The sequence below is a fragment of the Nomascus leucogenys genome, chromosome 22a, assembly GCF_006542625.1.
Source record: "Nomascus leucogenys isolate Asia chromosome 22a, Asia_NLE_v1, whole genome shotgun sequence".
Classification (NCBI taxonomy): Eukaryota; Metazoa; Chordata; class Mammalia; order Primates; family Hylobatidae; genus Nomascus; species Nomascus leucogenys.
The window spans coordinates 91,269,700-91,297,261 of record NC_044402.1 but is presented as its reverse complement, the minus strand read 5'-3'; the positions used below and the strand labels follow the sequence as shown (position 1 = coordinate 91,297,261).

Below are 27,562 nucleotides of genomic sequence, written 5' to 3'. Positions count from 1 at the left end.
CATTTTTGAGACTACTATTTATCTATTCCTTCAAACACTTCTCCTCCAGATGCCCTGCTCTCGTTCCCTCACTGATTCGCTTTGTTTCTAGCATCTTTAACTTTTCCTCTTTCATTGGTTCCCTCAGTTTACCTTAAAACAGACACAATTTCATCTTATTTTTAAAAACCAACACTTGACCCTATTGTTCTCCCTTCAGCGCATATTTCCTGAAAGTATATTTTTAATTCCCTGAAAATTACCTTCACACTCGTTGTTACCTCTAAATAGTGCTCTCCAAAGCTCCAGCAGCTTCCTAGGCCCCGATTCCTTCAGATCTCCCCAGCACCCTTCACCCTCTCATGACTTGCCTTCCATGCTGCTGCATCACCCTGATCTTCCTCCTGTTTGCTGCTTTGCAGATTCATTACCCACTTTCCACTGCCGAATAATACTCCCAAGGCAGTCCAATCTTCTTGTTTTTCAATATAATATCCCTCAAAGGATTCATCTATTCCTCTGGGCAGACTGACATCCCCATCTTTAATCTAAATCTTTGCTCCTAAGCTCCAGTCCTACAGCTCCACTTGATAGTCATTTCAAACTCAAAAACAGCAACAGTCCTGCCGGCTTCCCACCCTGGCTACAGTTCATAGCCATATGCCTACTTGACATTGCTTCCAGGACTTTTAATGGGCATCTCAAGACTTATACCCAAAATGGAATTTGCTTTGCCCTGTCTTCTGCCACTCACAGTCAGCTCCTCTTCTAGTCTCCCCAGTTTGGGGATGACACTACAATTCATCCACTTGCTCAGGCCACAAACTCAGGAGTCATCCAGTGCTGCTGCATTCACTTATACAGGTTGAGTCCTTCACAAGGATGCCTGGCCACAGGGCCAACACGGGTTGCCAGCCCACGCTCTTCCCACCAAGGTGTCCTAGCACCCAGGTACATATGCTGGGAGGAAGGGAGCTTCTTTACCCAGTGGTGCTGAGAAGAAGTGCTTCTGCTTCTGGCCAGAGACAGAATTAGCTTTTTCTAATTCAAATTCACCATACAGACCATGGAGGGTATTCCTTGATTCTATTCTTTCTCTCACAGCCCACATCTAGCTCATCAATAAATCCTCTTTGCTTTACCTGCAAAATATGTTTGGAATCCTACCACTTCTCACCACCTCTATCACTATTGCCTTAGGCCTCATCTGAGCCACCACCTTATCACCTCTGCTGTCATAGGGATCTTTTAAAAACATCAAGGAACTCCTGTGCCTTTCCATCATATCTAAAGTAAAATCAAACTCTTTACCACGGCTTTCAGGACCCTAAAGGCTCTATTCCTGGTTACATTGCACGTATCATTTCTACCACTCTTCCCTTTCCAGCTCTACTCCAGCCAGAACGTCTTGCTGGTCTCAGGCACTTAAGGCCTACAACCGGCTGCTAGAGATGCTCTGTCCCCAGGCAGTCAGGAGGCTCCCTCTCCCCCTCCCTTTGGGTAGGTCTCCACTCAAATGTTCTCTCAAGACTCTAAAATACTCCCCTCTTTTCATCACTCCTTATCCCTTACCTTGCTTTTTCCCTTCATATATATATACATATATGTATATATATACATACATACATATATATATACATATATGTATATATATACATACATACATATATATACATATATGTATATATATACATACATACATATATATACATATATGTATATATATACATACATACATATATATATACATATATGTATATATATACATATATGTATGTATATGTATATATATGTATGTATATATGTATATATGTATATATATGTATATATATAGTATTAACTATATACTTTTAACTATATTTGTTATATATAATTATATATAACTATATATAAAGTATATATATTTTTATATATACTTTTTTGTCTCTCTCATTAAATGTAGGCTCCATGTGGGCAGAGACCACTTGTCTTTCTGTTCCCCACCGTAAACTCAGTGTCTATCACACGTAATAGGTGCTCATTAACTATTGACTAAGTGAAAATTCTCCCTCAAGGCATCAAATATTCAATTTTGGGTATTAAATTGTAAAATTAATTCCTCTATTGGCCCCCAACCCTGCATTTTTTTTTTTGAGACAAGGTCTCACTCTGTTGCCCAGGCTGGAGTGCACTGGCAGGATCTCGGCTCATACAACCTTCGCCTCCCGGGTTCAAGTGATTCTCCCACCTCAGCCTCTGGAGTAGCTGGGATTACAGGCATGTGCCACCACTAATCTAATTTTTGTAGTTTTTGGTAGAGATGGGGTTGGCCAGGCTGGTCCCAAACTCCCGACCTCAAGCGATCCGCCTGCCTCAGCCTTCCAAAGTGTAGGGATTACAGGTGTGAGCCCCTGTGCCCAGCCCATCTCCCTTAACTTTTACATCTTTGAATATCATTACAAGATTTATTCAATCGTTAACTGGTGCCTCTGCTTCTGGTCCTTCTTCCAACCTCCAAAACCTCTCCATATACTTCTAATCATATTCTCAAAACATTGCTCTAATCACTAAAGGTTTCTAAGCAGGGCAGTATCAAGAAACCCAAAATCATTCCTGATACCATTTAAGTTCTTTAGCCTTGTATTCAAGGTTCTTCAGTCCAGCTAACTTAATTCTTCTTCTCAACCTCAATAGAGCAAAATTGGTCTGTCTTACTGCCCTTGTTTTTGTCTTGGTGTCTATGCTCTTCTCTTTAAGAACACCCAGATTCCTAATCAAATCCTTCCCTTCCCTCAAAGACTAGCCCGAAAGTCCCTTCCTTGCTGCCAGTCTTCCCCAGGCCATCCCAGCCCAGCATTCATTATCTATGTAGCTTATTGCCAGCTGCCCACAAGGTGCCCTGTGACAGCATGTGCCAGGGACAGAGTCAATTAGATACCTCCACTCCCACCACAACCCTGGATCTACCTCCTGCTTCCTCCCATAGTGCATACCATTCTCCTGAAATCATTTTTCCCCACCCATTTCTCACTGATATGTTATTCTTACTCATTCCTGTGAACTCTGCTCCAATCTCTTAAATCAAAAGTAATCTCCGTCTACCTTTGCCGCACTATGGCACTATAACACATGACCACATGGAGCATTTGTGTGTCTTACTTCCCCCACCACTAAGAAAAATCCAAATTCCCCTGTATATACCATTAATATATTAATTACCCATAGTTTTTATTTTTAAAACTATGTTGGTACTTCTAAGCAATAAAGCCTCATCTGTTTCAGTGACTGGATATAAGAACTAAACACTCCCCTTTAAAATTCTGAATTTAGACCATGCTCGTTTGAAGAGATTTTATTATGTGTGTGGCACTTAGTCACTTAATTATTCAATAATTCAAACGTTCTAAAAGTCCATTTCTTATTAATAAGGCCCAAAATAGAAGATTTTAGAATATACTTGGTTTATTCAGAGTATATTGTTATTCACAAGCATGAGAAAAAAAATCAGGAAACGTTAACACACAAAGGCTTTGTAACTAATCAGAAGGGAAAAACATTAGCTTGCCTTAACAAAATTATTAAAGACTAACATGGAAGTTTGGTATTCTTCCCATGAAAACAAAAGGCTAGCTGTAGAGCTGAATTTAGTCCAAACCAGAAGATAGGTGCTTGAACACAAAGTGAGTGTAATTCTCACCAAAACAGAAAAGCACTAGGAGGCAGCCCAAGCACAGGCACTATTTAAAAGCAAAACCACAAATGCCTCTTCTTTCTAGCATCAACAGCCCCCTATACTTTTAAGTTTACATAAATTATGAAATGAGCTGTGGGTAGAATGCCACAAAAGAAAATGAAACTAGTTTAACACTTTTGAGACAACAGATGGAGTATTTCATTTAGGGACAGTCTGCTTCCTGGTCTGTTAAAGAGTGCCATGAGTATTTCCAACTAAGCTGACACACCCTCTGGAATGCCTATCATAGCAAACAAACTGAAGGAGAGGGGCACTCTAGATCAGTCATCCACCTCCATACCAATTCTTGCAAAGGATGTAGGTGTGCTAACCATTGATTGAAGCTCTTCCCTACTGGATACTTGAGTTACACTGATTTTAAAATACCTGTCAAGGAGGCCAAAGTCCAGAAAATAATGAGTTAACAGTAAATGCCAGAGGCATGGAAGCTGTGTTTTGATAAATAATTCCTTACTATAAAGAAACAGTCTATACACAGCCGCAATAATAGCTATTAAATTAAGGGCTCTGATGTTTAATGTATGCCTCCCCATGGCAAAGAGACACTGCACCTGGGCAGATAGCCATTAAAATTTATAAATTAAATGTTAACAGTTTCCCCTTCATCTTGTAGATTTTCCAGCACTACTGTATTTTTCTTATCAAGTCTCTTTGTCAGAATCTGCCCGAACCAGACAATCTTATCTTAGTTTATTTGTACAAAGTCATGACAACAGTGGGAAAAAAAAATGTTACAGTTCACATGAGTTCACTTAACACTGGCATGCTTGGCATAGCAAATCTCACTTTTTTCCAAAACAGCTAGAAGCAGGTGGGGAGTGTATCAGTTTTACACATCTAAAACATGGCATTCCTAAGTCTTTAATCCTATCATTATCCTACTCAGTTTGAGCTTGTTTAAAGGTTAAGTTGTGTGACTTCTGTAAATGCCCTAATAATTCTGTACTTATGAGTAAGTAGCAATTATTAGAATTATATACTCACATTACTCTGTATTTATATAGTGGACGACCCTAAAACATTCAACATTTTACACAGTTATAGTTTTTAAAAATCCCTGACAGGCTTTATAAAATATGTTGATAGATATATTTTATTTATTACTCCCATTGAGATTAAGGACCCTGGCTCAAGGTCACATAGCATATGAATTAGTGATGGAGCTTGAGTAGAACTCAGGTATCTGGATTCCCAATTCTGTACAACTAGACCATGATGATGTGAGTCCTTAATAGATCTCAGATTGTTATCCAAAGCACAGAAGGAAACCAACGGATTAAATATCAATTTAGCTCTAATCCATAAAAGTTCTTTACTAAATATTGGAAGGACGCCTAAATGGGACCAAAGCGGGAGGGGAGAAAAGGAAGAAAGGGAGAAGATGGAGGGAGGGAGAGATGGAGGAAAAATTGGTTCACTGGTTTTACACTTCAACTATTTAATTTCTAACTCTATTACCAACTGCCAAACCAAAATTTCCTCTGTTTTTCATCTTTAGTTTCTGTCTTCATATAAACATGAATTCAGCCTGTTTGGAACTGCTTTAAAAAAAAAAAAAAAAAAAAAAAAAAAAAAAAAAAAAAAAAGCAGGTAACTGAAAAAACATCCTTCTGTTTCTACCACCTCTAGTTTGAGATAAGCTGCTCTCATTTCCAGCTCACTACAGTATCTGTTGTCATGGAACAGATACTTTTCTTCATCTGTTAAATAAACCATCATGACTCCAGATCCAATTTTGTTTTAAAGGCTTCACTCCAACTTGGCCGATTATAGTCTTTAAATGAAAATAAGCTTTCAGCCTGCTTTTATATTTTCTTAAGGTCAAATTGAAGCATACTACCTATTATACTGTGGCTAAAGAAAAATTTTAAGTTGCCATCATATGTAAATTAATCACCTTGCCCAAGGGTAAAAATAAACCTGTGTAATGTGTATGTGCTCAAAGATATTTCCTCTTTCCTTTACTACTGAGCTTAATATTTGTAAGGATGTGTAAAAAAAACTATAGTACTTTTATAATTAGACAGTCTGAGTATGAGGCCACATATTCCTAAGCTTTCCAAAGATTTACTGAGACACAGTTATTAATATACTATATATAGACAAAACTAATCCAAACTGGTATGATTCAGAGGGTTGGGGAATATTCCTTTATAGGAATAGCAATTCCATAAATTCATGCCCATATTTCCAAACTTACACAAATGCAGGAGGTTCTCATATAGTAATTTCAATAGGAATAAATCAAATAGTAAATTTTACTATAAAGGAAAGAAGCTCTGTTTTACAGAAATTTCACTTTAAAAATACAATCTCAAAATGGTACCTCCAAGAACTGCATTCTGTTCTCGACTTTGCTAAGTAATAAACTCCCTTAAAAGCATACAATTTTCAAATTTTTTTTTTTTTTTTTTTTTTTTTTTTTTTTTTTTTTTTTTTTGAGACAGGCTCTCACTCTGTTGCCTAGACTGGAGTGCCGTGGCGCAATCATGGCTCACTGCAGCCTTGACCTCCCAAGCTCAACTGATCCTCCCAACTCAGCCTCCCGAATAGCTGGGACAAGCATGTGCCACCAAACCCAGCTGATTTCTTTGTTATTTTTTTGTAGAGACGGGGTCTCACTATGTTGCCCAGGCTGGTCTCGAACTACTGGGCTCAAGCAATCCTCCTGACACCCTCCCAAAGTGCTGGGATTACATGTGTGAGCCACCATGCCTAGCCTCAAAATTTTTCAATGACTAGTTTAATCTGAAATAATTTCACTCATTTGTAAACTAAAAAGTCATAATCACGTCAAAAAATCTGACAACCTATGAAGACAAAAAATTAAAGATTATATATTACTTACAACAAAATAGTTAATATGAAGCACCTACTCTCTCAACTCAGCTAAGTGCTCCAAATATTATTTCTGTTATTAAAGGATAGGAAACATTTAAATAACTTAAGCAAGGTATCAGAGCTGGTAAGTGGAAGAACAAGGGCTCAAATCCAGTCTGGAAGATGCCAGGCCAGTGCTTGAAACTACTATCTACTGGGCCAAGCGATTTTCTAACAAAACCTGGGACTTCCTCAATAATACAATACCAAGACAGAAATATGTTGTGATAGGAAATCAGAAAATAACAACAAAGAAACAATTTATAGAAAATCAGAGATACTAATTTTATATTGAGGTGCTACCCAAAGGGGTTTTTTAAATGAAAGGAAAATAAAAGAACAAAAGAAATAATTCAACTTGATATATCAATATCACAAACAACAAACAGAAACTGTTAAGATATTACCTTTATTCTTTGCATTTAAATCTTTAAAAATGAAATGTGAGTTGGGTGAATGTGAATAAAAGCAAATATGACTGTTACACCACTGGCAGCAAATAAATAACTTCTTTTCTCAGTGGCATATTATTCCAGTAAACACCAATGAATGGTCTAAAAAGATACCAATGAGGTCATAAGCATCCCTCTTTATATATCCAATTATAAAAGTAGTTAACAATATATCTTTGTGTGGTCTGAAAAACAGCACTCCTAATCAATAAGCCAGAAAGCAGAATAGAAGAAAAATAGCAATGAACAAGGACAAAGACAGCTACTCCTCCAAAGAACAAAACTGCAGATCTTAAGCATATTTGTATTGCACAGACAACTATCAAAGTTTCTCATTCACTATCTTTCTGGTCTTCTCCCACTATTATACAAACAAGTATTTGTAAAAGTTCATGGACATTAGTGAATATTACATTAGTGTGTTAGGATAGAGGACAAGGTTCCACATTTCTGGAATGATAAAGTGCTACATTTAAAAAACAAATACATAAAACCCAAAAGTCAAAGAACTTAAAAGCGAATTTAAGACAGGAAGAGAAGAAATTCATCACCAAATACACATATTAAAGAAAAAAAATCCAGGCCATTGGAATCAAAATATTCTTACAAAGACACCATTTTGTGTAAATTAAAAATAAATAAATACAAACAAGGTCCCTGAAAATAGATGGGGTTCTCTTCCTGCTGTGAAACAACGTAGTTTTAGCATTCATACAGGAAGAATTATGGTTTCAATTCAGAGTTTAAGGTCCTATTTCTCTTAGCATGCCTCAAATCCTGCTACTATAACAAAGCCAGGCACACGGACTTGAGTTTTCTATAGTTATTCCAACCCACAATACTAACACAATCTTTACTAATTGCTTTAATGTTAGAAAAGAAATCCCTCATTTTCACTGGTCTCCAGAGAGCCTTACTTAACTCCCTATATTCTTCAATGTTTATTTCACGTTTTTTCTATTGTGAAACGTTCAACATGCGTGCTTTATGGAGCATACTCACAGAAGAGGTGTTAATAACAGTATGTTTCTCTAATGCTGTAACTTTTCAAGGCACTTTCATAGCCACTTTATTATTCAAATTACATAGCAGACTCCTCCAACATATAATACTGAAAATTGCTGGGAAAAGCGTATTTTTAAGACACTAAAAAATAAAGCAATTGTTCTATCTAAAAAAAAAATTTAGAAATGACATCGTGTAAATATAAAGCCCTCATCTTACTAAATTATCTATGCTTTCATGCAGTTCAATGCTCCAAACTCCTTAAAATACTCTTTCCTTGACTCCTGATATTGCACTATGGTGGATTTTCCCTTCTCTGGCCACCTTTCCCTAGTGGAAGCCTCTCCTACTCTATCTTACCTTTAAAATGATGGTTTCTTAGGGTTCTCTCTTTGATACACTTTCCTTATCACTTTATACTATCACCTTAAGCAATCTCACACACCACCCCAGCTTCAAATACTACTCTTCATACTGAGCACTCACAAAATTATAGCTCCAACTTACACTGCTCTCCTAAGTTTTAGGCCTAAATCTGACTGCTTACTCAACATCACTACTTAGATATCTCACAAATATCTCAAACATTAGCTAGCTTCTACATACTGATAGTTGTCTATCCATTATCCACTACCCACCCCTTCCATACTCACAAATATCTCAAACATTAGCTAGCTTCTACATACTGATAGTTGTCTATCCATTATCCACTACCCACCCCTTCCATACTAACAGAACCTCGATTTGTTAAAGGTAGTATTGTGTCCAATTAAAAACACTTTCCTAGATTCCCTTGTAGTTAGTCTGGTCAATGAGCGTCAAGTGAGTTTCCAGTAAAGCTTCTTTCTTTAGATTTAGGTATCACTCTTTTCTCTTTTTTTCTCCCACTTTGGCCATACAGGTGAGGCTAAAGATGAAACAGCCACCTTGCAACTCTAAGTTGATAGGAATGATTTCTAAGATCAACACACTAAGGCTTGTGTAACAGAAGTTTACCTTACTGATGGCACTAGCCCTGGTTGGTTTCCCTGATAGTCCCTGAGACTTTTTGTTATATTGGAAAAATAACTCCCATATGTTTAAAGCGCTGTCAATCAACCTCCTGATATCCACAAACAGATCCTTCATTACAATAGCCAAAATTAAACTAATTTCTTCCCATACTCCCAAGGTTTGCTTTTCCAGTGTTCTCCATCTTAGTTAATGCAGCAGCTTTGGCCCTGTTGCTCATACTAAAAATCTGGTAGTCAACTTGATATCGCATTCTTTTTCACCCACCAAAAACTAACACCAAGTGCTGCCAATCCTATTTCTTAAACACATCTCTTATTTACCTACTTCTCTCACCTCTAGTCCAAGCCACCAACACATCTCGAGTCCAGAACTTCAACTTTCTCTCTCTTTAATCCATTCTCCACAGAGCAGTATTTAAAAACCAAATCATTCTCTCCCCTTTTTTAAAGTCTTCAAAGTTTCGGCAAGGTGCGGTTGCTCACGCCTGTAATCCCAGCACTTTGGGAGACCGAGGCAGGCGGATCACGAGGTCAGGAGATTGAGACCATCTGGCTAACATGGCGAAACCCCGTCTCTACTAAAAAAATACAAAAAATTAGCCAGGCGTGGAGGCAGGCCCCTGTAATCCCAGCTACTCGGGAGGCTGAGGCAGGAGAATGGCGTGAACCCGGAAGGCGGAGCTTGCAGTGAGCCAAGATCACTCCACTGCACTGCAGCCTGGGAGACAGAGCAAGACTCCGTCTCATTTAAAAAAAAAAAAAAAAAAAAGTCTTCAAAGTTTCACACTGAACTCTGAATAAAGTCCAAAATTCTTAATATGGTGTATAAGACCTTTCAGAAATGTCTCCCAAACTGTGACCTGAGGACAACCTACAGCAGAAGCACCTGGGGTGCACATTAAACATTTAGATTTTTGAATCAAACTGCAGGACTGGGCCCCAGGAAGCTAGCTGTATTTTAAAATTAAGACACTCTAACAATTCTGATGTACACTGAAATATGAGAAGGCCCACTCTACATAATATGGTCCCATCTCTAAGAGTCATCCACGGCCAATCTCCATCCACCTCACCTCACTCTTCTTTCAGCGCATTTGCCTTTCCCCTTCCCGTTCTGGGGCCTTCAAGTCAGACTAGCCTATTAACGCTATTCCGTATTTCCTCTGACTCCTTCAAAACTTACACACTGTATTACCTTCCAGTGAAAACCAACCATATTTAACCACCCAGACAAAACGAGGTCTTCTTATTGTACCCTCTCCTAGCATTTTTTTACTTTTCTATCATGTATTATCATTATATTTGCTGAAATATTTTTTAAAGAAATGAAACATTAAAGATACAGCTAACCATGCTCTGCATCCATTCCATTACCTCCTGGCCGTAAGCTTTATCTAAAGATTGGTGTTCATGTTCTTACAGTTTTATTAGTAACTATATTGCATATTTGTGCCTCATAAAGTCTATTATAGATGTACAAAAATAGCATCATATGGCATATACCATTTTGTAACTCACTTACTTTGTAACATTTAAAATGAATTATATCTACATGCATCAGTATTAACAAATCACTTATTACCATTTTAATTATTGTTAGTATTTTATTCAGTATCTGTATCCCTGTTTAACTGCAAACACAAGTTGGATCATACTTGTCTCATTAACCACTCACTGCATATCCAAAACACTTCACAATTTCTGGCACATATTAGGCAAGAAATAAACATTAGTTGAATAAGAACCTATCAGTGAATAATAAAGCACGGGAATAATGCTAAGGTTAATTTATATAGATCTGAACTGCTCAAATTTAATTAGCTAAATATCTTGAACTAATTCTGTTTGTGTGCTGTTTGAACAAAAACTAGTGAAATGCTGAGGGGGATGGTAATCTTTTTTAGTTCTTACTTGGTAGAAAAAAAAGACCAAAAGAAAATAATTTTAAAGGTTACACATTTTCATTTACGTAGAGGGATCTGATCTTGGATATTGGTTGGGTACCAGAAATGAAGAGAACAACATGAGGAGAACAAAATTCCTATTTAGAAGGCATTTAAAAAAAAAAAAAAAAGTTTGCTAACTAAGTAAAACAGGGATTGAAAATATTGAAATGGAAACCAGGAAGCCAGAAGAATCTTGGACTTCAGCCACTTTCTTACAGTAACACAAGTGAGAAAACAACTTCATAAAAGCAATGAGTTATCTGACTACAAATTTACACTTATTACAAAAGCAGTTCTAGAAGAGAAGTAGAGCAACTTAAAGTGGGCACGTTTACAATAAAACTGCTAACTTGAGAGAATAAGGGCATTCAGATAGGTGGAAGTTTTTTTTTTTTTGGTTATCCTTTAACGGCAGAATTGTTTCTTCATAGTCCAGTAAAGAGACATTAAGGCAGAAATATTTTATTGGTATGATTAAAAAGGATTAATAGTATTAGTCACCATGGAATGTTAACAGAATCACTTGTACTGTAATTTCATCAGATGTCAATGAAGTTTCATTGTGCATTAGATGTAACATTTATTCATCTCAATTCAAATATTCATCTCAAACAGTATTATTTAGTTCATTCTTTATTTACATTATAAATCTTGTGCACAGACCTGGATCAATGATGCATATACTTCAAGGATCTAAGTAAAATAATAAATAAAGAATAAGCTATATTATACTGAAGAAGAGAAATTTGGACTTTTACATTTCATGTGTGGTTTTCTTTTTAACTTTTTAAAGAAAATTAAACTACAATGGCAAATGTAAACATCAAAAGATTTGGAAGTGAACATATATAAAGATGTGGAACTGAAAACTCATTTCCTGAGTAACTTTGATATAATTTTTTAAATTACCCTCATTTTGGCCCCAAATAAATTATGATATGAAAGAATAAAAAATAGAATATTTGAAATTTAGATAATATATTCTGAGTTTTTCAACTAAAATCTTTAATTTGGAATGACTGTGAGAAAGAACAAAACAATAGAACTTGGGTGGAATTCAATTAATAATTTATACCATGGTTTTAGATATCAATCTCATTCAACAGAAGAAAGTCAAGCCTTAAGGATTAAGTTTTAAGCTGTCCTCTCAAAAGAATCTTTGTAAGTTGCCCCTTTGTGATGATTTGTGAAAGGCACATATAAAATAACAAAAATTTATAATTCTAATCTAGATCTAAAAAGAAGTTCAGCAAGAGACTGATTATCATAATTGAAATTTGAATTTTACAATAAAATGGTTCAAACGTGAGTAGTTACATTTGTGTAACTGATACTAATATTTCATCATTTTTATTTTGGAATGCATAATATAAAAGCAAGCAGACTTTATATTGAATGAGTTTATATTGAAACTTCTGGGGAGAAGAGCTACTCAGGCAGTTTAAATTTTCAGAATTAAGAAACCAATACTATAATATTTTGAGAGCAACAATATTTAAGTTTCAACATTTTGTAAGTCAACAAAGCCTTTCAAAAGTTAACATATTTCAAGAACTCGATATACATAGTGCTTCATAAATATTAAAACTCCAGAACTACGAAACGGAGATTGATACTGAAGACAATATGTACTATAGACAGAGTAAATAAACAGACAAATTAGGAAACTTGCGGGCCACTCACAGATCCAAATGTCTAAAATAAACAAGGGAAGTAGCTAGATATTTTGCACGTTTTCAAAAAGCTAACATGCAAACAAAACAAATTTTTCTTAAGAAACCATTTGTTTAGAACTTGAATAGTCTTTTATTTATTTAAAATCTTTTTACTTATATATTTAATCTAACCTCAAAGGAATTTATTTTAAAAAGCCAGTGATGTAACATTTATTTTTAGAGTTACATTTCTGCTACAGTTTCTTTCTTTCAAACATTGCAGGGTAATGTTTTATTTTTAGAACTACTGTATAACTTTAACATTTACTTCTAACTTTACTAATTTTTAACAACTGGGACATAAGACTGCTTACTAGAAAAATACAATTAGTTTTAATAAATGCTGATGGTACCATCTGCCAAATAACTTATAGTCACATTAACTACCACCAATTACGCTTCTCTCATTAAAACTAAACCACAAACAGAAAGTCCATCCTAACAAGACACAAAACAGACCAACCCCCTCAAAAGAGAAAAAAACATAAATATGCTAATAGAAAAAGCAAAGTGCTAGGAAACCTGGAAAAGGGGGCTGAGTGGGGTGGGAGTCTGTACCAGATAACATTGAAGATTACTTTCAAATTCAAATCTGTGATTCTAAAAAATATATAAGATTATGGTAAATAAAAGTACATCAAAATTCTAGAAAGGTTGGACTATGTTTTAAAAACAAAAGAAAGCGTTCGGCTGTTTACAGAATACAAATTTCATTATAGCTCAGGATTCCAAATATAATTGCTGGGCAGAGGAGATTTTCATTATATAAACATAAATCACCAGAAATGTAGTATGAAAACAGAAATTTAAAAACTATTTTGGGTAAGAATTTTTTCTTTCAAAAGCTAAGCCTTCCAAATAGATAATTTTAATTATCTGTGGTTTTAAGGACTGAAAGTGTTTTAGCAAGGTAAAACCTAATGAAAAAATACTATTTTTTTAATCATGCTATGTATAGAAAAATCATATCCTCAGATATTGAAATATGGCTTAAAAATACAATAAATTATTCTTTGCCATTGAGATGTGGTATATAATTTTTCTTAAAAAAATTCCATAATTAGTAAATGAGATTTAGAGTTAAAAGTATAGTAAAAATGTTACAAGATTAACCGACAGAAGCAGTTGGCACCAGCTCACCTGTTTCTAAAACTTGCCTTTTGAGGGCAAGATTATAACTTTTTTTTTAAAGCAATACATGATGGTTTTCAATAATAAGTATTCTGTAATTTATTGTTGAATGAAATTTACAAAAAATAAAAAAAACCCCACAGATTCAGCCAAAAAAGCAATGCAATCCAAGTGCTAATTAGTATCCTATTCGTTTTGGTTAAGGGTTAATGAATCAGGAAGCCATTATAAAATTTTTTTATGAAAACAGGTTTTCTATACATGGCATATTTTAAAAATCTCTATTAGCTACAACTTACAAAAATTACTAAAGTAGATCTACAATCTACAAAATAGAAATGGTAAACAAAGTCAACTTAAATTCTCTTCCTCTGCTATGTTCATAAAATAGAAATAGAAAACATTTTAAGACCATAGTAACAAAATCACTTTGTTAAATAAGCATTTATAATCAGTCTACTTAACATACTATTTTAAAAATAAGTACCTTTTCTATTACTATTTAAAAAGTTAAGAACTCTAAGAAACATCACATTTCACCCGCTCTGTTTCATGTTGGATAAATATTGCCTCAGATCCTCTTAGAGTAGTTTTCTAAATTTCTCAAAGTCATGTGCATTTTATGGTATTCAGATTAATAAACTACTAGCTGGAGGTTGGGGTGTAAAATAAAAGAACTTCCCCCAACCCAATTAAATTCCTTCCATTTCTAATTAAATTCCTCCCATTTCTAAGCAATGTAAGAAACAAAGGTTTTTAACTTTGTTACAATTGGAAATAAAAGAAAAATAGTTGAACTTGGATATACTTGAGTGTATGTTTATGTATAATTTTGCCCTTGAACTACATGACAGAGAAAAGACCAAGTAAGTCCATTCTCAGTAAGTCTAAGTGAAAATCTGAGCGTAAGGCCATCATGCATGGTAACAAATTTCCATTTATGCTACATCTCCAACATCTGGTTTTGGTTTTATTACACAATGCAAATATAACATTTAATATAAAATGGTAGAGAAGGAATTGAGAAGAAATCACACGTTAAGTATACTGATCATATACCTTTAAAAAATGCTTTCTAGCATTTTCAAGGCCATCTAGGAGAAAAACCAAAATTTTTACAGATGAATAGTAAAACAGATTCTCAAAACTAAAAATTGCACCACAGTGAACTAAATAAAACTGTTCCATAAACTGCTCAATATGAGAAGTGCATTACTTCTTTTAAGTCAAAAACAATTTAAAAATACAATCCTTCCTTATAATAAATTTTGCAAAGTGCTTTAAAGTTAAATTCCACATGAAATCTAATATTCTTGGTTTCACTTTTCCGGGGTTCCCCCAATATTGTTAGTTACTCTCTTACCCTGGCAGTCCTGGTAGTGAATGGGAGTGGTAACAGAAACTACAAATCTTGAAAATCAAATTGAAGAACTAAAGTATGTTATACTTTACCAATTCTAGGGCAGCAAAAATTTTAGGGGTTCTTTTGTGTCCAAGGAATAGATCAATGAATAATTTATACATAATTCAAGATCACCAGGTATTTTAAGTCTCCTCTCTCTGCTTCAAATGAATTTTTTTAAAAAATCTTTAAAAGCAATTAATCATAAACTGTTACACATATTGAATATATCATTATACTGGAACTCCTTATTAACTAATTCTAAAAGAACTTCATTTAAAAATCCCACAGATTAATACAAATTCATGTAAACAACAGTATTTCCCCTTTCAAATAGTTTTAAAACTTCTAAAATATATTCAGGAATCTCCAGAATATGAATGGCAGATTTAATTAAACATAAAAATGTAAAATACTATATTTGACCTATAATACATGGAGCCTCTATAATTTGTACTATAATTTGGATCATGCTGTGGAAATATACAAAATTCCTTCTGAAAACGTAATCCCCTCAGAAACCAGTTAAGGTGAATTTCTGTATCACTGTCATTCTGTTTAATATAAATTCTACTGAGATTAACAGTTTTATTCTAAAGCAATATGATGATATTCTTCATTTGGTTTAGCAATGTTTTTCCTATTATTTAGGCAACAACAGATAAAATGAGAGTTACATAGTGAATAACAACAATATTCCTCCTCAGAAAGCAGAAATAACCTACAAATAGGGTTGCACTTTTTTTTAAGTTACCAAATGGAAAAACAACCAAAAAAATTGAGAGAAAAGTTTTTATTCAAATACTTCTAGTACAACCAATAGGAAAAGTCCGCCTCCCAGAAAAACCACTAATGCTATATTGCATTTAAAAAAATCAAATAAAGCCCTTTTGAGTATTTCTAGTTTACTTTGAGGCAGCTTCAGAATAGCAAACACTTTAACAGTATCTTCATAAACAATAATTTTTTCTAAGTTAAAATCCCAACTGTATTTGTACTTAAAATGTTGAAGTTGCTTTTATAAAAAACAAAACAAAACAAAAAAAAAAACAATAAAATCAGCTTAAAATAAATTTATTGTACAATACAAAATGTAGCCATACTGGAAAATAAAGGTACATTATTAAATATACAAAGCAAATGAAAGAAAGCTAAACAACACAAATGTTTTCATCCAAACACTAAGATAAAATGCACAACATTTATGCTAAAAACAAAGTACTTCAAGAACAATATGCATTTCAAATGAAATGTTAATGATGCCAAAAAAATAAAAAGAAAGAAAAAAGAAAATCAAATATGCTACATTGTAAATGCTTGAATATCAAGAATCAATAATGGCATAAAACAAACCCAATAATACTGGGTACTATCAAGAACTTTGTTTAAAAAGGTGTTAAGAATACTGAAAGAATCAAAATATGTCCTTAAAACTGGCAAAGTTTTTTCTTTTTTAAGTTTGAGGGCCTATTCGCAGTATCTTAATCTCTTCTTCCATTTATACTTTTCTATAAAAATTTCTGGATGCTCATTCTTAACATTTTCTAAACACAGTAGCTTAGATAACAGTACTTCATTTTTAAGTATGCATTTAAAGCATTACCAACACAAAAATAGTAAGTGACACAAATTAACAACCTAATTTTGAAATCTATACGGCTATGTATACAATATGAAAACTAAATCTTCATTTTATAAAGTAAAACCAACTTCTGAATGAAATGGTAAAATGTAACAATTTAGATCATAGGGGAAACCACAATGCCTTTTTTCCAATTAAGGCATTTGGTTGCCCAAACTACAAATGGCCCTGGTGCAACTAACACAAATATGCAACACAAATATGCAGTAAGGCCTTGAGAAGCATCCAGGTAGGATATGCATCTGAACATTCAAAGAACATTCAAGTAAGCATAAAATCCTTGGGAAAATCCTCTACAACTTAAAAGATAATTATTTAAATATATAAATTTAATACTTAAGTTAGCCCAAAAGGCTTTTGGCCAGCACCTCTAGGAAGGAATTTCTTTTCTTAATATCATAGTTCCCAAACTTAAGACATTATGATCAAGATTTTCTATCTTTATTTGCACTAGTATCTAAAATACTCAGTGAAATCTTTTTTGCTACACTATATTTACTTTTACAGACTTTCCATTACCACATACATACACCATCATGCTAAGAAACCACCAAGTTTTTCTTCTAATGCCCCACTAAAATAAACAGGTTTCAACAAACTTGAAACTGTAGGGGAACTATGGGGAAAACCAGAGAAGTATATGGAAGAAGGAAGAAGTGTGAATAGGTCCTATAGAATTTTACAATCACTTTGCCAAGACAACTTTAAATACTATGAATAATTACTTGAAATCAGGTTGTGTAGAATCTATAGTTCTCTTAAAAACAAGTTTTGATTCTCAATATTGCATTTTTATTACCAAATAAAAGGATTTAGATCTAACGTATTTTAGTAGCATACTTACTACCTGCAGACTAAATTCATTTCTCAAGTACTCTAAAAAAGTTCAAATAGAACAAACTTTATGAGATGCTATAACTTATCACAAAAGAAATATTAGCAATTATAAAATTATTAGGATAATAAAATTTTAAAAGCTAAAAACCAAAATTTGCCATTCATAAATATAACATAGAAAAAGTTATGTGGATAATATGAAAATAAAATTGTTTAGGTGAACAATTCACTTGAAGACACTCACTGTTTCTCCTTCTGAGTAACCATTATAGCTTTTTATCAATGAAACGTCATTATCTCACATCTGAAATTCTTTGGCTGGAATGTTTTAGTAACATAAGACACTCCTGTATGTAACAATTCTGACAGAACAGAGGAGTTGCAAAATAAAAAAAATAGGAGTCATATTTTAAAGCATTTGATAAATTTTTAAATAAATTTTTAAAAATGTAAAGCCAATCTATCACTAAAAATGGCATAAATATAAACACAAACTAATGTTATAATCCACTGCTATTTTAAATAAAATAATTTGGGGTTCATTATTTTGCCTTTTTAGTTTTGTATTTAGCATAGAAGTACTTTCTATTGCCACTACAGACATCACATTAGTTTTAAAAATGGAAAAGAAAAAACAAAATGCAACAAAACTTATGAGTTTAATTTGTGAATTTTAGAACTAAGAATTACAATTTTCTGTTACTATTGTAAAATGGGATTATCTGACCACATGGTTAACATTTTAATAACATCAAAAAAATTTAAATTTTTCCTTTTTGTATTTTTAAAAATAAAGCAAATTTATGTACTTGTAAATACTTTAAAGACCAACAAATGCACTTCTTAATCTACTGCCTTTATACAAAGATTAAAAGGAAAAAAAAGCTTTATGGCTCCAGCACCCAAGATTGAGAACAAAAAATACCTCAAATAAATATTTATAACTTGCAAAAAAAGCTAAAGATGTTTGAAAGATTAAATGAAGAAACATTCTGAAACTAGAACCCATTTCTTTAGCTTTTCTCTCCCAGACTTTCCATTCTATATACTACAGTTGTGGAGATGTCCTCATTTGACTCGGGTGACACTTTTTTCCATACTGTCTCTTTTAAAGCAAGTTCTTGTTGGAGACTTTCATAGTCCAATGGTCCAAAGGAATGCTAGTTGTTCAAGCAACATACATAATTTATTAGTGCACTTGAGTGAAGAAAGGTCCAAGCTATAAAATGGTATTTTTCAATGAACATTATTAAAATCTGTTAACATTTTAAACCACCTCCTCTGACATTTTGCTTCATGTTACTCAGGTCGACTCCCATGGAAGTTTCTATCCTGTTGGTTTTGCATAATTCTTACATAGTAACAGAAATTAATTTGATAAAAACTAAAAAAAATTTAGCACTACAGAAAATGTACTTAGTATTTATTAAAAATATTTTCTACTTAGAAGTTCTTCATATTATCTTGAGGTCTAATTAGGTAATTTTACTACAAACATTTTCATTATGGTACGCGAAGAAATGGAATCAAAATTCTCAACACAAGCCCCTTGGTACAGTGAAAAACTATATAGACCAAAAAAGTTAAGTCCTGGCTCTTAATACTACTTCTAAAAAAAAGGAATATATGTATACAATAGTATGAAGCCAAATAAACTGGTAACAAACAAATAGGACCGTAAGATTATTAGGAATATTGCATTAAACACGGTGGAAAAAAAATTTCATCTACAGTGACTTATAAAACTTTTGAGGCTTCATACGGTCTCTCATTAATATGATAATCCTTTTCCATTTACATATCCATCTACACAGTATGCAAGAAGTTAAACTTCAATTTAGGACGAACAAATATTAAAACAATGCTTTCTTTATAGCATGCAGCACGTTCCAATTTTTTTTTTTTAATAGAATCAATTCTAAAAATCTTGCTTAAAATAGTGGAAAATGGGAGGGGAAAACCCTGACACTAGGCTAACCAGTTTCAATTTAAATAACAAAGCAGCAATATTTAAATATCTGTATCTATTAACTATCTATTAAGCAATATTTAAGTATTTAATACTGGTGATCCCAGATTTAAATGTCAACAATTCGCTTACACTCATTTATGATTAGCAAAGACCCGAGGCCACTAACAAACTAAGATTTTATTTATACAGGCAAATCTCACTTTTTCTCTTCTTAAAAATTTTATATACTTATCTAAATAAGAATTTTGCTTACCCTTTGATCACCACCTTCTCTTCGAGGATCAAGTTTTTTTGCAAAGTGTCTCAAATTATCATAGTTATGGAAATTACACAGAGAAACAAGATCCTGCAAACAGTTATACAGAGCAGGTATAAGAAATTGGCTATTCATTGGTTATGTATATCCATATTTTAACAAACTCTGCTTATATCGTCCAGCTTAGAAATCATCACTACATGCTAATAAAGTAGTATAATGCATCAAGAAGAGAACTAAAATCAGAGTAAGATATGAATACAAGTTTTAAGAACACTGCTTACTAACATGATCCTAGGGCTCAGCCAATCAAATCATCTTTCATCTTCTACAAAATAGGGTTTATAACCGGCCCCATGAAAGAATTCTTCTATCAAATAAGTGTAAAGCCACATTAAAATATAAATAAGTACTCTGGTTACAATCTACTATATTTTATATGCAATCCAATGTCATACTCTAGTTTTTGTAAAATATAAAAGACTGGAAAAGAAAACAATTTTAATTGAGTATGGTACTTAATATGAACTCAAGCAAGTAATAAATGTAACTAAAACTAGAAGCTCAAACATTAGCAGGAACTGGGTAACAACAAAATACAGAACTATCAAGAGCAGTAATAGTTTTCTTTAATCTTTTTTTAATTTTCAGTGCTTATTTCCTCAAAAAAATGTTTAAAGGTAGTCAATGGATAAAGATATTTAACCATGCAAATTAAAGATATAATAAACCAAAATAATTCTTAAGATATACTGGCTTTTAAATTACTTCTCCAAGTTTAATATCTTTTGTTGAGCTTTTGAAAATTGATACTAATTATAACCATGAAAATTAAAATATTAGCATCTAACAAATATAATCTGTGGGAATAATTAAATGGGAGCTGTCTGACAGAGACAACTTGAAGCTCCTCTGGGAGTATTTCCACGGCTCCCTAGTAACTGGCACACCATAGGCGGAGGGCCAAGAGTTAATGAACTGTGGAAAATGGGTTAAAAAAAAGAATCATTGGATGGCTCAACTTATATCATCATTATTTTCATTAAGAAAATATGCTTACGTGACAAAAGTGAATTCCCTTAACACTGTTGCCCATCTTATCCAGAGGCGGAGACCAGCACATCATACCCATAACATTGGGGACAACTAAAAGAATGCCCCCAGCGACTCCAGATTTTGCAGGAAGACCAACCTAAAAATAATTCAGTAAAAGAGTATTTAGGTAAACATTTTAAAATAAGAAATGTTATGTTCAACAATAGGGAAACTGGGGCTGGGCACCATGGCTCACTCCTGTAATCTCAGCACTTTGGGAGGCCAAGGCAAGCAGATCACTTGAGCCCAGGAGTTGGAGGCTAGGCTGGGTAACACAGGGAGATCTCATCTCTACAAAAAATAGCAAGACATGGAGGTGCACACCAGTAGTCACAGCTACTCTGGAGGATGATGTGGGAGGATTACATGACCTCAGGAGGTCAAGGCTGCAGTGAGCCATGATCGCACCACTGCACTCCAGCCTGGATGACAGGGCAAGATCCAGTTTCAAAAAAAAAAAACAAAAACAAATTGGGAAATTGGTTTAAAAATTAAAAATTATCTCCTGACCTCGTGATCCGCCCACCTCAGCCTCCCAAAGTGCGCTCCCAACTACTCGGGAGGCTGAGGCAGGAGAAAGGTGAACCCAGGAGGCAGAGCTTGCAGTGAGCTGAGATCACGCCACTGCACTCCAGCCTGGGCAAAAGAGTGAGACTCTCTCTCAAAAAAAAAAAAAAAAAAAAATATATATATATATATATATACACACATACCATAGAATTTCAACATTAAAAATATTGTAGATAAATTTTTATCAACATGTTTATAAATAAAGTTATAAGGCCGGGTGTGGTGGCTCATGCCTGTAATCCCAGCACTTTGGGAGACCGAGGCGGGCAGATCACCTGAGGTCAGGAGTTCAAGACCATCCTGGGCAACATGGCGAAACTCCATCTCCACAAAAAATACAAAACTTAGCCGCGTGTGGTGGCAGGCACCTGTAATTCCAGCTACTCAGGAGGCTGAGGCAGGAGAATTGCTTGAACTTGGGAGGCAGAGGTTGCAGTGAGCCAAGATCGCACCACTGCACTCCAGCCTGGGTGATGAAGCAAGACTCCATCTCAAAAAAAAAAAAAAAAAAAAAAAGTTATGAAACAGTTTGGGATAGATATGAATATAGAAAAATTGTTTAAAGATAAACTCTAAGGAATTAACAGTTACATCTAAATTGTGAGGCTATGGATGCTTTTATTCTTCCTGACTATATTTTCTAATTGTTCTAAAATAAACGTATTGTTTTTAAATATAACAAATTATTTTTTAAAAATATTTTACAACTAGAAAACAATAAAAAGTTATATATTCTTAAAAGATTTTCTAAAATGGTAATTTAAATTACTCCTCCTCAAAAAATTTAAGTTACATTAGCAAAACTTGACAAATGATAAAAAAACAAAATTAATGTCATTAGGGCAGTGTTCATTAATTGCTTACTAACATTCAGTCAGTAAGTACCTCTGGATAGGAGAATCGCTTGAACCCAGGAGGTAGAGGTTGCAGTGAGCCGAGATTGTGCCACTGCACTCCAGCCTGGGTGACAGAGTGAGACTCTGTCTCAAAATAAATAAATAAATAAACAAACAAAAATAAAAGAAGTATACCAGTAAAGTACTTTTACACAAAACTAAACAAAACAAGCAGACAAAAAAAAAAAAAAACACCTGAATTGGATCTACAAATTTATAGGAAATACAAGGGACAATGGAACAGAGGTAATCAGCAATGTAGAGACAGTGGAAAACTGTATAGACTAAATGATCCAGTTTTTCCAACCAAAAATAACAAGAAAAAAAGAGAGACAGGTCAAAAGAAGACCAGTAGATTTAAAAAAAAAAAAAAAAGTAGACACAACCCAATCATAATACATGCACCTCATTTGTATCCTAAGTCAAACAAACTATAAAATAATATAATAGGTCGGGTGCAATGGCTCACGCCTGTAATCCCAGCAATTTGGGAGGCTGAGGCAGGTGGATTACTTGAGGTCAGGAGTTCGAGAACAGCCTGGCCAACATGGCAAAACCCCGTCTCTACTAAAAATACAAAAATTAGCCGGGTGCAGTGGCAGGCACCTGTAATCCCAGCTACTCGGGAGGCTGAGGCAGGACAATCGCTGGAACTCAGGAGGCAGAGGTTGCAGTGAGCTGAGATCGTGCCACTGCACTCCAGCCTGGGCAACAAAGTGAAACTCCGTCTCAAAAAAAAAAAAAAGAAAAGAAAGAAATAATTTACAAAATAATCCAGGAAATCCGAACACTGACTAAATATTTTGATATTCAATTTAATATTGATATTAATAATGATATTAAAGTTGTGATATGTAATATTTAATTTTTATATGTAAAAATTCTCTTATTGTTATGTTTTGTTAAGGGTCCTCATTTAGAATTACATACTGAAATATGACAAGGATAGGGGAAATAGATGCACATACAGATGAAACAAGATTGGTAATGTATTCATAATTATTGAAGCTGAGTGATGGATAACATTAAATGTCTCTCTCTCTCTCTCTCTCTCTCATTTTACATGTTTGAAAATTTCCAAAATAAAAAAAGCTTTTAGAAGGGCATTATGACTTGACATGAGCAGAATGAAATAAGAAAAGTCTATATACTTTACAAGTGGCAAATGCACAACAGAGCTTAAAGCAGTACATTTTTGTTAAGTTTTAACTTTAATATACTTTTAGTTCTTAAAACATCTATGGCTGTAACCAAAGACGTGAAACGTCACGTCTTTGCAATCTTTCTGAACTTAGAGAATTCTTAAGATACATAATAATCATAATGCTAAACATTAACAACTAAAAGTAAAAAATGACTGTACTAACCTTGTACACTGGATTGCCTTAAAAGCAGAAGGGATGAGGTTCTATAAATCAAACTTCCAAATTCTTAAGAACATCTGGTAGACCTTATCTCTATTCCTTACTAATGTTGTAACAAATTAACCTTGAAAACAAGCCTCTCTCTCAAAAATTAATATACAGCTTTAGAAGCAAAGTTCAAACTGCATTTTTAAAAGAACCAGTTCAGACTAGTTTCTTGCCAGAGAAAATTAAGATTAAACAATTACTTACATGGAAAGCAAACTGCCCTGAGAAGTCATACATGCCACAGGAATGCATCAAACTCAATGTATTTCGAACTGCTTCAGGGCTCAGTACTCTTTCACCAGTAATTGGGCAGAAACCACCATTAGCCAGTGTTGCCGCCAGCACACTGGCTGATTCACAAGTCACTTCAATGGAGCACAGCTAACACAAAGAAAAAGCAGAATTCTCATATTACTTTTAATATTACTGTTCACTTCTAAGATAATCTATTTTATTTGGTATTCATACAGATCTGAAATATTTCTTCCAAAGAGAATACTTTAATATAAACTTGAGGACATTCTGAAGATTTTAATTGACCAAAGTCCTACCCCCTTTTAAGATTTACCCTGATTTGGCCAAAGATACTCAGTCTTTTAATGGCAGAACTAGACTAGGAAGTGCCAGCCTCTAAACCCTAAGATTTGTTATTATCCCATGTGATATTCAAATTAGCTTAAATATTAATACTTTCTGTGGAATACACAAGCATAATTACTTTTAACTCAACAGAAAAAAAAAAGAGCCACGAAATATTTTTAAGATAAAGCACCATACATGAAGATTATGATAGTGTCTACATGAGAAATCACCATTTTAGAAAAAAATGCTAAAGTGCCTGACATTTTACCCATAACAAAGTTCAGTGTCCCCATCTATATGGTAACAGGCAAAGGACAAAGGGGAAGAAAAATATTAAGCAGATCTGTCTCAGATGCTCTGTAAGCCTAAACCAAAACGTTATCCTTTAGACCATTTATTAATATTTATTTGATATTTACTATGGGTGCTAAATATACCCTATAGGATGAAATTTTTGCATTTAAATACAATCAAAATAATGAAAACAGTTCACTGTACCAAACCCAAATTTACCCATAAAATGAAAATAAATTTTTCCACATTTTATTTTTAGGTAATAGTAAGCAAAATTGGGATAAGATGGGGTCAAAAAAGAAAGTGGATAGGAGAAGAATGGGTTCTCAACTTGTAAATTTTCCTCAGCCATACTCCAAGATCTACAAGAAGCATAAAGGGGTTTGGAAATAGCAAGGAGGAAAACTAAGTACAGTGAATTAGAATATTGTGTGTTTAACTTTGACTAGACTGCCTATTTATATAAAAAATCTCTTCCCTATTTCTCAAAAACGACAGAATCAACTTACAATACTGCCCCAGATAGCAAAGATTTGTGATAAGGTCAGCTTAATCATGCAAGGCTTTCTGAATTCCAATGATTATTTCCTAGTTTATACTTAACATTAACTGGAATTTTGTTTGTCATAAGGCAGCACATTCTTAATTTGCCAAATGCCAACTTGGGTACTCTCCTGCTAATCTCAATGGCCATTCGATTTGATGCAGCCCTTCTCCAAAAAAGTCAGTACCACTTCTATGGCCGTTTCTTGATTTTTGCCATGAAGTATAGAAATGTCACAGTATAGTAGATTCTATAACAGCCAAACTTAAATATGTATTCCAAAGGTAAAGAAACTTATGGAAAAAATTCATACAGACCAGGGGGAAAAAAAAGGCTAGTTTCAAAGGAATTTCACATATCATCTCATGTTATCTTCCACATAATGTGGCAAGGCAGGTGAGGCATATACTACAGATAAGGAAACTAGGGATCAGTAACTAAAATTAGGTCACATGGCTAATAAGTGGCTGGGCTAGACCTTAAATTTTATATTGATGGTCTGGATTCCCAATTTACAGTTTTTCACATTGGGCAGATGAAAAGCTGCAACCTGGACATCTATCAAACTCTAACTCATTATTAACCTCCCTTATATATTCTCTAAGATTACTGAAAGGTTAAAATTAAGGAACCTTTAATAGTAAAGACAGGCAAATGTAAGGTGAACTAGAAATTAACAACAATGTAGCCTCCTATGTGGCTTCACATTACAGCCCCATCAGTGGCACCAACTGTGTTAAATCTGTAAGAAAAAATTGAACTGAAAATGTGGGTGAGAGAAGAGATCTCCAGGAAGGCTATTCTAAATTGAGTTCTATACCACAGCCCACTGTGCATAACATGGTCCCTCTCACCCAACCCCATCCCCTCAATATTGAGAGCTACTCTAACTTAAAGGAAAGCCTGACATATGACACTGCAGAAATGAACTAGCACCAGTTAAGCCAGGATAGAGCAGTAACAAAGAAATTACAAGATACCAAGTCAGCTGAGACACTGACACTTTTAAATGCTGAGTAAGAGCCTTCTGATTATTTAAAAAAAAAAAAAAAAAAAAGCTTTTCCCAAACAAAATGTAAAAGCTACGAAAAATTTAGAGCTCAGTTTATAATTAAGAATGCCAATTTCTGGGAGTGCACATTATTTTTGACAATTCTTAAATATGTTTACAGAAAAAACTGTCCCTATTACATTTTGAGGCATGGATTTTTAGGCAACATGGACATGAGACAGCCTTTTATGAAGACATTTTTGAAAGTCAATGGAAAATGTATTTTCTCATGGCCTAGAACCAAGATTTCTGAGACACCTACATTTTGCATAATGTGACACAACCATTTATTTATTTTGAGACAGAGTCTCACTGTGTTGCCAGGCTGGAGTGCAGTGGCATGATCTCGACTCACTGCAACCTCGGCCTTCCTGGTTCAAGCAATTCTCCTGCCTCAGCCTCCCAAGTAGCTGGGACTGCAGGCACACACTACCACACCCGACTAATTTTTGTATTTTTAGTAGAGATGGGGTTTCACCATGTTGGCCAGGATGGTCTCGATCGCTTGACCTCATGATCTGCCCGCCCTGGCCTCCCAAAGTGCTGGGATTACAGGCGTCAGCCACCGCGCCCAGCCGACACATCCATTTATATATATGATTCACATAATTAAATTACCTGGAAGTAGAAGTCTAATATACCAACCATGTCTGTGCCTTCTGGAAAACACTAAAAAAATAGAAAGGCAATTAAAAATTCAGGCACACAGAAATGCACATAAGTAGAGAAATACATGAAAAATTTCAAATGTACACAAGTGTTTCATTTTAATTAATAAAATAGCATGTAACTTCTAAAACATTATAAACGTGAAATAAAAAAGCAAAATTTTATCACATCATGTAAGTTTCTAGACACTAGTTTAACTGACAACGACAAAATGACTCATGATTTATAAATCAAGTTACTAGACCAACCACTTAAAAAAATCAAGAGTAGTTAACACTAATCAGGCATTATGCTTTTGAAAAAATAAACTAAACCTCAAACAAAATTTGTATTAATAAATAAAATCAGTCAAATATTTAAATACTGCCAGATACAAATCAATTTAATAATAACATTAACAATTTGGTAACACTGACTCATGAGCACTCTGCAAAAACTTCTGCACCTTAAATACTAATAGGTAGTTGCTTAAAGGCTATTGTTGAA

The 27,562-nt window shown here is 34.0% G+C and overlaps 1 protein-coding gene across 5 annotated transcripts in view; it reads right to left on the bottom strand.

The window, feature by feature from the left end:
* Window positions 1–27,562, bottom strand: part of GLS (glutaminase) — an 86,134-nt gene that overhangs the window by 14,293 nt on the left and 44,279 nt on the right. For 4 of the 5 annotated variants that reach the window (XM_030803425.1, XM_030803428.1, XM_030803427.1 and 1 more), the window contains 4 exons: window positions 27,026–27,076; window positions 24,141–24,317; window positions 21,024–21,155; window positions 19,961–20,053 (listed from right to left, as the gene is read on the bottom strand). In XM_030803425.1, the coding sequence (XP_030659285.1) occupies window positions 19,961–20,053; window positions 21,024–21,155; window positions 24,141–24,317; window positions 27,026–27,076 (453 nt within the window). Of the gene's footprint in view, window positions 1–16,314; window positions 18,896–19,960; window positions 20,054–21,023; window positions 21,156–24,140; window positions 24,318–27,025; window positions 27,077–27,562 lie in introns of those variants that run through there. The other variant, XM_030803426.1, reaches the window with a different exon arrangement.